The 13,543-nt window shown below is 58.4% G+C and overlaps 1 protein-coding gene across 4 annotated transcripts in view; it reads left to right on the top strand.

The window, feature by feature from the left end:
• The window catches only part of LOC116949652 (lethal(2) giant larvae protein homolog 1-like), a 69,733-nt gene extending 56,540 nt beyond the window's left edge, over positions 1-13,193 (top strand). For 2 of the 4 annotated variants that reach the window (XM_032967200.2, XM_032967198.2), the window contains exons 13-27: positions 206-350; positions 695-799; positions 1,299-1,591; positions 1,917-2,067; positions 3,016-3,045; positions 4,025-4,151; positions 4,505-4,621; positions 5,442-5,608; positions 6,553-6,823; positions 6,977-7,085; positions 7,921-7,988; positions 8,684-8,731; positions 9,094-9,194; positions 9,617-9,663; positions 10,463-13,193. In XM_032967200.2, coding sequence (XP_032823091.1) covers positions 206-350; positions 695-799; positions 1,299-1,591; positions 1,917-2,067; positions 3,016-3,045; positions 4,025-4,151; positions 4,505-4,621; positions 5,442-5,608; positions 6,553-6,823; positions 6,977-7,085; positions 7,921-7,988; positions 8,684-8,731; positions 9,094-9,194; positions 9,617-9,625 — 1,741 coding nt within the window. In that variant the 3' untranslated portion in view covers positions 9,626-9,663; positions 10,463-13,193. The remainder of the gene's footprint in view (positions 1-205; positions 351-694; positions 800-1,298; positions 1,592-1,916; positions 2,068-3,015; positions 3,046-4,024; positions 4,152-4,504; positions 4,622-5,441; positions 5,609-6,552; positions 6,824-6,976; positions 7,086-7,920; positions 7,989-8,683; positions 8,732-9,093; positions 9,195-9,616; positions 9,664-10,462) is intronic. The other 2 variants (XM_032967203.2, XM_032967201.2) reach the window with 1 other exon arrangement.
• The last annotated feature ends 350 nt before the right edge of the window (positions 13,194-13,543 follow it).

The raw sequence follows: 13,543 nt of genomic DNA, 5'->3' as shown, positions 1-13,543 counted from the left end.
GTTTGGCGCGATGTCCCACGTTTCGCTTTCACGTGCTCGGCAAGCTCCCAGCGCATGGCCCGAAAACCTCGGACGCGGTGCCAAGCCACGTTACGGGGGGTACAACCGGAGAAAACGAGGGGTGGAGATGCTGGTGCTGCCCGGCCGTGCTCTGCCCGGCTAAGCCGTGCTCCCCTGTACCCGCCCCCCCCGTTGCCGTGCCCAGACACGAGGACGGCTCGGTGCGGTTCTGGGACGCGTCGGGGGTGGCGCTGAAGCAGCTCTACAAGCTGGGCACGGCCAACGTGTTCCTCACCGAGGCCGACCACGCCGCGGAGGGCGAGGACGAGGAGTGGCCGCCCTTCCGGAAGGTACGCCGAGCCAACCCACCACGGGCCCGGAGGTACGCCTAGCCGACCCGCAGGCCGAAGGCACGCCTAGCTCACCCACGGGCAGCCAGCTCAGTGATGCCGTCTACTTAAATGTGAGTGTGCGAGCGACGTAGATCCACTTTTCTACTAGGATCAAGGCGATTCACAATGCTCCGGATGTGTGTGTGTGTGTGTTTTGAACACAAATAACGTGAATACGGACCAGTGGGGGAGCGACTTGGCGACCCAAGGGGTCCAGTGATTCCGTCCGTAGGCAGCTGACGATTGTAATACGCTTGTGTGTGTGTGTGCACGTATTTTGTTGCGTGTGTTGGTACCAACAGGTGGGCTGCTTCGACCCCTATAGCGATGACCCACGGCTTGGCATTCAGAAGATCTCCCTGTGCAAGTTCAGTGGGCAGATGGCATTGGCTGGCTCGGCTGGACAGGTAATTACGCCACACCCGTGGTCTGCATCTCGGCCTTCACGGCACTTGCCCCAAACGTCTGTTCAGGCTGTACAGGCGGGGGGGGGGGCATCTTTATCTTCGAAGAGGTTTTCCAGCCCCGCTGTAAAAAAAAAAAAAGCCGACGCGGTGATTTATGGCAGCTCGCTGCGTCCGTACGTATGCATGTTGAACTTCTTTTGCACCGTACGTAGCCAACCGCTTTTTTATTATTACTATTAAGACAAAACCCGAGCCCGGTACAACACGCCGAAGAATTCCAGTAACGGGGTACAGAAAACGTAGCCAGACGTTTTAACCGCAGGCGCGGGGGAAGGACAACAAAAACTGAGCGCAAAAAGCGGCGATGAATATCTCCCCCCCCCCCCCCCCCCCCCCCCCCCCCGCTGGCCGAAGGCGCACCTAGCCGACCCGCAGGCCAAAGGTCCACGCCCCTACTACTACTCCTCCTCCTCATCCTCCTCATCCCCCTCGGCCGCAGGTGCTGGTGATGGAGCTGAACGACGACGAGGTGGAGCACGAGGTGGACGTTTACACGGTGGACCTGCTCGAGGAGAACGAGACGTTCCGCTGGAAGGGACACGAGCGGCTGACGCAGCGCGCCGGCCGCATCCGCTTCCCCGCCGGCTTCCAGCCGCAGCTGCTCGTGCAGTGCTCGCCCCCGGCGTCCGTCACGTCGCTGGCGCTGCACCCCGAGTGGCGCCTCGTGGCGTTCGGCACCAGCCACGGGCTGGCGCTGTTCGACCTCCAGCAGCGCCGGGCCGTTATGTCCAAGTGAGCGTGCGGGAGTTTTTATTCGTTTTTAGACGTTGATTGGCCTCTGTTCCGAGTCACGAGACTCGCCGAGTCGTAGGACTCGCACTGAGGCTTTGCTGGGTAAGCAAGCGTAATGAGGATAATGTGTGCGAGAGTGGCACGTGTAGCATTGCAACGGGTTGAGATTAAAGCTTTTTTGCATCGCGCGCTTTCAGGTGTGCTTCTGCGGCCGTCTGGAACGCTCTTCCTTCCAATGTTAGGAAGCGGACCGGGGACGCGCGTACTACGCATCGCCGCTCTATGGCGTTCCGTGTCCCTCCTCCCCCCCCCCCCCCCGTGCTAGGTGCACGCTGCACCCCAACGACGCGCTGGCGCTCGAGGGCCCCCTGTCGCGCGTCAAGTCGCTCAAGAAGTCCCTGCGCCAGTCGTTCCGCAGGATCCGCAAGAGCCGCACGTCGGGGCGCAAGCGGCCGCCCAGGGACGGCGCCAACAAGGTGCCCGCAGCAGCCACCGGCACGCGGCCAGCGTGCGGCCCCCGTGCGGCCGGCGTGAGCCGCGTCACAGCGATACGGCTAGAGCGGGCAGGGAGAGTGCCTGCCCTTGATATTTACTTTGCCGCTTTTCTCCGTGATCCCGATTTTCTAATATCGGCGTCGCATGGCCACGAGATGAAGTGCCGCCCCCTCGCACGAAGGGCGCACGCCTTCGTGCGAGGGGGCTGCACGCGGAATGCGGATACCGCAGAGTCGCTTCGGAAGTCCCTTCCTGGTGGTCTCCGGTATACACGGCAGATATCAGGAGCGTCCGTTATCCATTCCCTGATGCATACCTTGTCTCGTGTGCGGTCATCAAAACCCGGCACAGAGCACGTTGCTGGTGGTACTTGGAGCCAAACTATAATTCATTGTCATCTTTAAATCTATGTCCATAATCCCCCTGTGCATGGTCCGTGCCTGGGGTTTTTGTTTTGTGATTTAGCTATGCTCTGCAGTTAACATGCAGCATAGACAAAGCACAGTCGGATGCCCGAGCCCACTCGTGTGTGTGTGTGTCGTGTTTGGAACATGGATGCAACAAATGTGGGTGGTGGTGGTGGTGGTGGCGGCGCTGCGGTTAGCACGCCGCGCCACAAACCCGGCAACCCGGGTTAGCTTCCTGACCACCGCTACAATTTAGCGGCGAGTGATTCCTGAACCGGGACCTGGGCCTCCCCTAGGTGGACCCGATGCGGCGTGCAAATGCGTCGGCACTGGGGGGCGGAGCTGGCGCACCCACCCCCTTCGTACGCCGTGGCGGCCTTCGTAGGCGCTACTCGCCAACAGCACTTGCCCCAACAGTCTGTTAGAGGCTGCTCCACGGTGGGGGGGTTCTTTGTCTTTGTGGATGTAACTTGGTGAAATGCAAATTTGCCTACGTGTTGTGATTGTCGTTTTTTTTGTCAGTGTCTCAGTACTCAGGGCCGCCTGGATAAAGTAAGTGACGGGTTTTTACCCCTTTCACGAGAGCCAATGGGCACCCACTAACCCTGTGTCACGAGCTTCCACCCGTGAATGTCCACGACGATTTGCCGTCACTGCATGCCCACGAGTGCGGGGGGTAGCCTTACCACTGCTGTGGGTGTCTCGATGCGTGGGGTGCACTGCCCCCCCCCACCCCCCCCCCCCCCCCCAGATACGACGAGGTCTACCCTTACCCCCTCCTTAACCACCCGCGCCTGTTATCCTGTCACCGTAACTACACCACCACTCTTAATAACACCCCCCCAATATTTTATCCCAACCACTGTCACCTTACTTGCAATTTTACCATTGCTGTAAAGCGGCCTTGCGATAATGCGCTAGATAAATCAGTAAGGCTGCACGCAGGATCTTCGTGCCCGTTTCGTTCACTGTGGCATGTGCATCCCGTGTCCTGGCATGTGCATGCGCGTCCAACTGCGTGCACGGTCGGGTGTCCCTCGTTCTAAGTTTGTCCGTGCGTGCGTGTGCACGCCCGCCCGCCCGCCTGCCCATGCTGGCGAGTGTGGGGACCACTCATTTCTGTGGGTGCCCGGCGTACGCCAGTGTGCACGTGCGTGTGTGTCAGCGTGCGTGTGTCTACGTATATGCGTGTGTGTTTGGTGTGTGCGTGTGTTGTGCGCGCGCACGTGTAATGTAGCGGTTAGCATGCTGCGCTACGAACCCGGCGACCCAAGTTCGAATGCGGCCAACATCAGTGACGATTATCTAAACTGGTTCTGTGCCTCCCCTATGTCGACTCAGCATAAAAATGGGTACCCGGTGTGTAAACATCGCCACTGGGGAGACGAAGGCGACCGGGCGTGGTGCTGGCCGCCCGCCCCCTCGTGTGTCGTGTGCCGGCCTTCGTAGGCGCTGCTCGCGAACGGCACTTGCCCCTTACAGGCTGCTAAGGCTACACAGCATGGAGGGGGATCTTTGTCTTTGTGTGCAGGTGCAGGAGGCAGAGGGCGAGGTCGAGTTGGCGCCTGTGCAGCGCCGCATCGAGGCTCGCTCCGCCGACGACTCCCTCTCCGGCGTCGTCAAGTGCATTTACTTCGCCGACACGTTCCTGCGCGACGGTCCGCTCGCTCACCCGCTCACTCGCACACCCGCTCGCTCGCTCGCCCGCTCAACCACTCGCTCGCCCGCTCACCTGCTCGCTCATCCACTCGCTCACCTCTCCTGACCTGCAGCTCACTCCTCTCATTCGGTGGTGGGTGTGGGGGGTTTCCCTCGGGTTCCTTCCCTAAGCTAAAAAAATAAATGTGTGAACAAATATGTAAATGAATTCCCTGCACTTCGATATGTCCTTTTTTTGTTATGGGGAGCGCCGTGCGAATGCAACAAAAATTATAATTGTTGCTTGGCGGACGCAGCCAAGTGGTGTTTATTGAAAATCAGCGTTTGTGTCTTGTTGGTTTTACGGACCCAGGATCACACCACGGACCCAGCCTGTGGGCCGGCACCAACGCTGGCATCATCTTCGCCTACACCATCGACGTGCCGTCGTCCGAGCGCCGGTCGGAGACTCCGGTGGAAGCTCGGCTAGGTGCGTGCCAGGCGTGCGTGCCAGGCATGCCGCCGGGGGGTCGCCCCGATTGCCAGCCGGTGATATTCGTTAAGCGCTTCCCGACGAAGGGTGATAAGCGGTCCGTATGTCCGTACGTACTTATGCATCCGTCCGGTTGTCTTGTCCATTCATAATGGGGGGGGGGGGGGGGGGGGGGGCGGGTAGCGTGGGTAACATCCGTACAGATGATCCAGTCAAGTTGTGTTGCTGTTGAGGAAGTTAACCAAGCGAAAAACGGCCGCATTGATGTAAGAGCTCCTCAAAACTTAACACCGCTAAACTGAACCACCTTGGTTTCCCGGCCTTGCCTGCCAAGGCGTGCCCTCCCCTAGGTCAACTCAGCCCTCCGTGAGTACCTGGTGCGATATGTTAATCATAGCTGCGAGGGAGACCAAGCTGGCCGGGGGGTGACTGCTAACCACTCACCCCCTCCTGTACCATGCCGGCCTTTATAGTTGCTCTTTAACAGCACTTCCCCTAAAAACCGTATGTTGAGGCTCTACGGGGGGGGATCTTTGTGCTAGTGGACTGCGCTCTTGGCCAACAGTGCTGAAAATCTCAATCGATCCTGGGCCACCCCCAGGTCAACTCAGCTTCGAGTGTGTAAACATTTCTTCTAGGGAGACGAGTGTGGCCGTTCGTGGTGCTGGCCGCCCACCCACCCACCCCCCTCGTGCGCCGTGCCGGCCTTCGTTGGTGCTAGTCGCCAAACGACACTTGTCCCGACAGTCTGCTCTAAGTTTTACGCGGGGGTTGGGTGTCTTTGTCTTTCGCGGGCCCACGTGGACCCCGCGCGCAGCCAAGGAGATCCAGCTGATGCACCGTGCCCCCGTGGTGGGCCTCACCGTGCTGGACGGGAAGGGCAGCCCCCTGCCCGAGCCGCTGGAGGTGCTGCACGACCTGGCCAAGACGCCCGAGATGGGCTCAAGCCACTCGCTGCTGATCGTCTCCGAGGAGCAGTTCAAGGTTCGAACAGAGACGACGGGAGTGGTGCCAGCTGCTGCAGGGTTAGGGGCCTGGCCGGCTGCAAGGTGGCCAGGAGGAAGCGCAGCCATGAATTCTTGAATCTATCTGTGCGGAGGCTTTTGCGTGTCGCGCCCCCGCCACTCCGCATGTGTGTGTGTGATGGGTTTGCTCAGGGTTCTCCGGTTTTGTCCAGCAAGAAGCCAAACTCTCCATTATTGGCATTGGCCAAACAACCCAAATGTAGCAGGGCCCTGCTGAGGAAAGAGTCTTGAGACTCCGGTAAGACCTCGCTAGAGATCTTACTCCAACTCAAACGGTCATCCTCGCAGCAGCAGCGGCGCGGCTTTCGGCTCAGCCATCTAACAAAGACGGTGGTCACCGCATCGCACGGCGCTGTCAGATGCACTTCTGCAGTTATCGGAAACGCTCTTGCGATATTAGTTAGCCCACTGGAGCTGTGCACTTTTAAATAATCGAGATTGAAAACTACATTTTTGTAGGACTGATTTTTGTTTTTAGTTGCTTGTTCTTCCTCCGATTAGCGGTGTTGGCTACATACGGTCCGAAAGACGTTCAACTTAACAGACAGACAAGGTGTGCATGTTGCCTGCACGAAGGCCTCTTACTGTGTGGCACGGTAGAGGGGGGATGGGGTCGCTGTTCGCCAGAGGATTGTTCTGCTTCTTCTGCCGCTGCTTCTTCTTCGTGTGGACGTGGATCGAGTGAAACGTTCACGATGAATGCTCTCAAAGGCTGCTCCTGTGCGAGTATTTGGCTGCTATACATTTCCACGTGATGAGACACCTCATCGAGCTATCCATTTGTGGCTACGCCGATTCCGAGAAAAAAACTGCTAGGTAGCTCAGTGGGCCTTGCCTGGTAAACTAAAAATAACGGGGGCCACGTTCGTTCGGCTGACGTCTCACCGCGCCCGTGCCCGCCAGGTGTTTGCACTGCCACGCGTCGGCGCCAAGAACAAGTTCAAGCTGACGGCGACGGAGGGGTCGCGCGTGCGCAAGGTGGCGCTGGCCACGTTCGCCAGCGCGGCGCCGGCGGGGGAGGACTACAGCGAGAGCTGCCTCGTGTGCCTCACCAACCTGGGCGAGGTGCACGCCTACAGCGTGCCCGCACTGCGCCTGCAGGCGCGCCACAGCTGCATGCGCCGGGAGGACGTGGGCGGCATCGCCTCCTGCGTCTTCACCAAGTCGGGACAGGGTGAGGACTCGGGGCTACCGCGGACGCCCGCCCGCCCGCCCGCCCGTCCCTCCCCCCACCCCTCCTCCACGCCACCAACTCTCCCTCTGCTTCCACCCCAGGAGGGAGATAAAGGAGTGTGTGCTTGTGTGCGCGTGTCTGGACGTGCCCCAGGCTTCTATCTGATCTCCCCTTCGGAGTTTGAGCGCTTCTCCCTCTCCGCCAAGAGCATCACGGAGCCGCTGTGCGCCGTGCAGCCCAAGGCTCGTGACGTCCCCACCAGGTGACCACCACCCCCCCCCCCCACCCCACCTCAAGGCACCTGCCGTACAACCCCACCTCCTCTCTAGCATTCCAAGGGCACCCCCAGCGGCAGCTGTCCCTGCGCGGCACAAGACGCACCTGCCAGTAGGAGGCGGTGACTGCCGCTGTGCGGCCTGGCCTATGGGCGCCCCCAGCGGCAGCTGTCCACGAAGGGGCGATGATTGCCACAGTGTGGTCTAGCTTGGAGGAAGGTGGCAGCTCTCCCCACGCAGCACAGCGTCAATGCAGCCACCAGCCGGCTAATGGGCTTAAGTCCTCCAGTACGGGGCAGTAATGAGCGCTGCGTGTGTAATCCCAGTGCAGTTGAGTTTATCACAGTCGTGTTTAGTTTGTTCTCCTTCCCTCGCACCTCCGAATAGCGTGGTTGGCTACATACGGTGCGAAATAAGTTCTACATACATGCATGCATCACTTGCAGGAGGGGGGGGGGGGGTCCCAGTTACATCCAGCAAACATCGCTTCAAATAAGGTTACAGGCGAAGTTACGGGTTTAAAAAAAAAAAAAACAATGTCCCGGCGCAATAAAAAATAAACGTACGCGCCAACGACACAGATCAAGTGAAGCAAAACGTGGGAGTCTTGACTGACAACGCGTGGGGCAAAAACCATGAACGATCGTCGGACATATCGAGCGGCTCAAATTTTTAAGCCAAACGTTCACGGTGAGCGGCGGGGGGTGGGGGGGTGGGGACGGTTTAATTGCGCGGCGCGCCGGCAAAGAACGATGGCCCCCCCTCGCTGTGTTCTCGATTGCAACGTCGGGTTCTTTGCCGCGACGAAACCCCCTCTTGCAGGCATTCGGCCAAGGACAGGCAGAGGAACAGCACGAGGAGCAACGGGAGCAGCTCGTCTGTCGGAGAAGGTGATGTTCACACGCGCAGCCTCCCGTCGTACCGTCACATTGCGTTTGGGTTTGCGTCCTTGAGAAAAAGGCTGAATGTGAAAAGTGGATAAAATGGGTACCTCTCGATTTAAAGCTTTCGTGACTGCAGGTATTCATATTCTTGGTTCTTTCGGTAAAGTAGAAGGGAAACAAAAATATTTTTTTTATTATTTTATTGTTTCCCTTCTACGTGAAAAATGGGTACCGTTTCGCGAAGTCGCTTAAATATTATTTTTTATTTTTATTATTTTATTGTTTCCCTTCTACGTGAAAAATGGGTACCGTTTCGCGAAGTCGCTTAAATATTATTTTTTATTTTTATTATTTTATTGTTTCCCTTCTACGTGAAAAATGGGTACCGTTTCGCGAAGTCGCTTAAATATTATTTTTTATTTTTATTATTTTATTGTTTCCCTTCTACGTGAAAAATGGGTACCGTTTCGCTAAGTCGCTTAAATATTATTTTTTATTTTTATTATTTTATTGTTTCCCTTCTACGTGAAAAATGGGTACCGTTTCGCTAAGTCGCACTGCAACGCGTTTTGACGCACCGCGGGGGTAGCTTCCGCTGTAACGTGGGAACACGTGCCGTTGTCATGCCGTGGGGGGGGCAGTGGGGATCTCTGTCTCCGTGTGCTTTGTGGCTTCCTTGAACCGTCGATTTCTTCCAGCAGGCAAGAAAAAGGGAAAGATCATGGAGAACGCCCTGTTGACCGACTCGAGTGAGTACCATTCCTCCCTTGCGCCACAGCGTCTGTCTCTCCACGTGGGGGGGGGGGAGGAAAAAAAAAACATAGAAAATAAATAATTTAGCCACCTGGCTGTCCTCCTGGGAGCGCATCATTTCAGCAGTTTTGTTACTCATCATTCATACCACCAGCAGCAGCAGCGACTCCGATTAGCCAGCCGAGCGTGTTGTTTGCCACCCACCCCGTGGTTGCGGCCGACGCAGCACTCCCCCCCCCCCCACAGCCTGTAAGAGTCTGTACGGGTAAGAGGTGTGGGATCTTTGTCTTTGTGTCGCGCGGGGGCGCGCGTGTAACGCGGAGCGCCGATTGTCCCCCCCGCCCCCTCCCCATCCCAGCCGTGCTGGAGGAGATCCAGGAGACTCTGAGCTCGTCCAACGCGGCAGCGGCGGCGGCTGCTGCGGAGGCCAAGGCCGGTGGTCGCGTGGGAGCCAAGCCGGTGAGGGATGGGGTCGCACACTGCCCCACACTCTGCCCCCCCCCCCCTTTACTCGCCTGCTGCCCCGCACGCTGCCCCGGTTGTCCGGCGGTGAAATGCTGGCGACGCCGGCGACGCTGGCAAAACTAGCGCCCGTCCTTATGTAGCGCGGGGGAACGTGGTTGTGAGAACTGTCGCGTCTTCCCCCCCACTCTAGCTCACGAGCCAAAGCGTTAAAAATAATAATAATGATGATGGTGATTGGTAGCGTTGGATGTGCTTGTCAGCACGACAATCTCATCTTGTTTGGCTGTGTCGGGTGGTGGAGGGTCTTGCAATAAGAGGATGGCAAGGGGAGAATGTGAGAGGATGGGGAAGTCATGATGTGTGGATGAGCACGCTAACACCATCACTTCCACCCCCCTCACCCTTCCGCTCTGTAGGCGCCCTGACTCGAGAAGCAGGATGGAAACTCGTTTTGCGCGGAGATGTAAGTGCTCTCATTCGTTGCTAAACCGGCGCCTTCCTCGTCACGTTACGTTTCCGCCACCTTGTTGTCGGTAGATGGCAGCGCGGAGAGAGACAAAGAAATGATTTTAATTGACAGCGTTGCTCGAATTCTCTGGAGAGAGACAAACCAGGGCTCGTCGGCTTTGCGTGCCGTTACGTCGTCCACAACGGCAACCGCGCGTGTTGATTTCCCCCCCCCCCCAAACTTGTCGTTTGCGCGAATCCGATGTGGGGCCGCGCGCACCGTGGAGTGATTCTCCCGGGAACCCGCGAGTGGCGGAGAGTGGCACCACGGTGCGGAGGAGCGACCCACCGCTTCTGCGGGGTTCGGGTGTCGTCGGCGTGTAGCGTCGCGTCTATCGCGTCGAGCTGCTATTGCTGCTGCTGCTGCTGCTACTGCTGCTACTGCTGCTACCGCCCCTGCTGCCGCTACTGCTGCTACCACTGCTGCTACCACTGCTGCTACCGCTGCTGCTACCGCTGCTGCTGCCACTTCTGCTACTGCTGCCCCTACTACCCCTGCTGCTCCTGCTGCTGCTGCTGCTACTGCTGCTACTGCTGCCCCTACGACCCCTGCTTCTCCTGCTGCTGCAGCTGCTACTGCTGCTACCGCCCCTGCTGCTGCTACTGCTGCTACCCCTGATGCCGCCACTGCTGCTACCCCTGATGCTGCCACTGCTGCTACCCCTGATGCTGCCACTGCTGCTATATGCTCCGAAGAGCTCCCGTCGGTTTCGTCTCATCCCGAGTTGTCTCTTCCCCTCCCGCTTGTTCCGCAGAGTTAACCGACGGCTCCTGGAACCTACCTTCCCTCGCTCTCTCTCTCCCTCTCTCTCCCCCAAACCCGTCGCTCGCCAACGGAGACCCCAACGGATTCACACACCGCACGTAAAGACAAATATCCCCCCCACATAGCCTTCTTCAACACGCTGTTGTGGGGCAAGTGCTGTTAGCGTGTAGCAGCGCCTATGAAAGCCGCCACGGCGCACGAGGCGGTGGTGTGGCCAGCACGAAGACCGGGGCCGCCTTTGTCTCCCCCAGTGGTGATGTTTACACACCGCGTCAGGTACTCATTTAAGGTTCAGTCGACCCAAGGGGAGGCCCAGGGCCAGTTCAGATAAATCGCCACTGTTACTGGTCGTGAGCGGGAATCGAAGTCCGGTGCGCTTGCCCGCTACACTACCGCTCCCCCAACAAATACAACAACAACAACAACAGCCGTTATTCGCCGCACGCACTCTCGCACACACACACGACAACAACAACAACAACCGCCGTTCACCACTAAGTGGCGGCGACGTCACCGTGGCGCTTGTGCCGTGCGTAGACGCACATTGGGGCCACGTGAAGTGTCGAAGGCCAAACGCTGGCAGGAGGTCACGGAAGCGGTGCCCCCAGGTGCGACGCACACACGCACAATGCCTCTTCCCTTCAGCTAAACGTCGAGCCCGTTACCCCTCAGGCTCCCGCCAGTCCGTGCCTTTACGCCTCTGATAATCCAGACCTTGGGTGGGGGTGGGTGGGGGAGGGCGTCGCTTGCTCGGCTTCCGAGCCGGCGCTGCCGCGGCTCGGAGTGCGTGACGATGTTCTTGCCTTGGGCGGTGCGACCTCCCCCTGCCTCCCCCCCCCCCCCAAGTCTTGTCGCCAAGCACAACAAGGTCGGGGGGGGGGGGGGCTCCTTCGCCGGTGATCGCTCACGGCAGCGATACTTTTGTAGCAGCGCTAATCGTACCACGGATTCTCCCCCGCACCGATCTCAAATCGTAGGACACGGTGATGCCTTAAAGAAATGTTTTCGAGTAGTCGTCTCTCACGTATCACACCCCCCACCGCTTGATTGTTTTATACCCGCTGGCAAAGTCACCCGACGAGTCGTCGTCATCTCTCTTGGCCTTGTGTCTCGAGTTAAGATGACCCTGACTGGCTGCTGCTGCTGCTGTTGCTGTCAGGCAAGGTAACCCAGCCCACACCCCCACCGCCACAACCCCCCCACCCCCCCCCAGCAGACGTGGTACCGTTTACCATTTGAAAACGAATGCGGGCGGGAGCGGTTAAGACAAGTCGGCCGGATATACTGTATATTTATGGCGCGGGGGGTAACTCCTGGACCTTGGCAAACTCCTAGAGCCGGTCGTGGCATTGCCGCTGTCACGCCAGATTTATTTTTAATTTACGAGTTTGGCGTGGGGGGGGAGGGGGGCGTGGGAGGTTGGCGGCGGCGGCGGCGGCGGCGGTGTAGTGGCCACTTTAGATGAGCAGCAGCGGCGGCGGCAGGGGGTGGTTGCCTGGGTTTCTCAAATCCTTCCTCGAATCGGCCGCCTAAACAACGATTCGGCCACAGCACACTCGGCCTCCGCTGAGCTAGTGGTCTGGACAAGGCTGTGGGGGGGCGGGGGCAACGTAGCTAGGAGTTGATGGGGACCCCCCCCCCTCCCCCACCAGGGCCTCCTTCCTGCGGGTTGGTGTTAGCAGCGCACCGTTTGCGCGTCGCCGATTCTCACGGAACACGCCAGGAGGGAGGAGGAGGTTGGGGGTGGAGGGGTTGGTGTTAGGACCCAGCCATCGCTGCTGTGTTTCACCACCCACCCCCCCTGCTCCTCAGTGCTGCCTGCTGCCCCCCCCCCCCACTCCTCCAGCGGACACTCCATTATCGATAACACGCCCGCGTGGTTTGGAGTTGCTGGGGTGGTGGGGAGGTCTCTGGGAGTTGTTGGCAAATCTTTGTCGGTTCATCGTTGTCGGTTCATCGTTGGCCCATCCTTGGCTCGTCGTTGGTTCATCGTCGTTGGTTCATCGTCGTTGGTTCATCGTCGTTGGTTCATCGTCGTTGGTTCATCATTGGCTCGCCGTTTGTCGGTTCTCCCGATCGGCGTGCGAGCGTCGCGGGCCCTGCTGCCGCCGGGCGTGATCGTCCGCCTCTCCAGGAGTCCACGTGTCGGCCGGCAACATTGCGTTTGCGATGTTGCCGCCACCTCCACCGGAGATTTTTATTTTTACTTTTTCTAACCGGAATTCACAGCGGTCGCTCATTCTTGAAGCTTGCTTTTTTTTTGTTCGTGTTTCAACTGTTAACCGATCGACGTCGATAATGCAATGTCTGTATTTTAGATGAAATGAAATATATTTTAGTACAATGGGGTTAAAGTATTTTTAATCATGTAATGGTTAATTTTTAATCTAGGTGTATACATTTTTCAATATGGTGTAATTTTATAACGATTTCTTAAAGAGGCTGCGGTATGGTGTTTCTCTGTGGGTGTAATATTTAATTCCGAATTAACGATTTCCGTCGAGCTGTTTCGGTTTTTTTTTTGTTCCACCACCCACCCCCCACCCCCCCCTTTCCTTTTTTGGTAGCGTACCGATCGACGCGAAACGTAGCCGGGCGTCAGGGGATTCGTTTTGCAAAGCCTCCCTCTCTTAACCGCACGCACACACACGCGCGCGTGCGTGCCGTGCACTACACTTGACACCAATAAAACTTCTATCCCAGGAACGGTTTGCCGTCCATCGCCGATTTGCCGTCCCGTTGATTGAGCGTCACCCCCGTCCCCCCCCCCCCTCCTCAGGAAGCCTTCACAAACGACGTTACCCCAACCGCGCCGGGTCCTGCAAAACAACAGCCGGTCCGGGACTCCCGCAGAGCGGTGCCGAGAGGGGGGACCCCCTTCGCGTCCGGGGAACGAACGTTCCGCGGAAACGGGGCGGGCGGGGGGGGCGTTACCGCCAGAACTCCCACGGAGGATCGCTTCGCGGCTGACCTCCCCCGTGGGAAGGTCGAGGGATGACGGCACGTGCCCCGTCGCGCGACTCCTTCGAGCTTATTCGGTTTTGACAATCGGGTTTCGCGTGTCGCGAAA

Source organism: Petromyzon marinus, chromosome 37, assembly GCF_048934315.1.
Source record: "Petromyzon marinus isolate PM22_M1 ecotype Great Lakes invasive population chromosome 37, UKy_Petmar_22M1.pri1.0, whole genome shotgun sequence".
In the NCBI taxonomy this organism is placed as follows: domain Eukaryota; kingdom Metazoa; phylum Chordata; class Hyperoartia; order Petromyzontiformes; family Petromyzontidae; genus Petromyzon; species Petromyzon marinus.
Note: the sequence above shows the minus strand (reverse complement) of the source record. Positions and strands in the feature narration are given on the sequence as shown.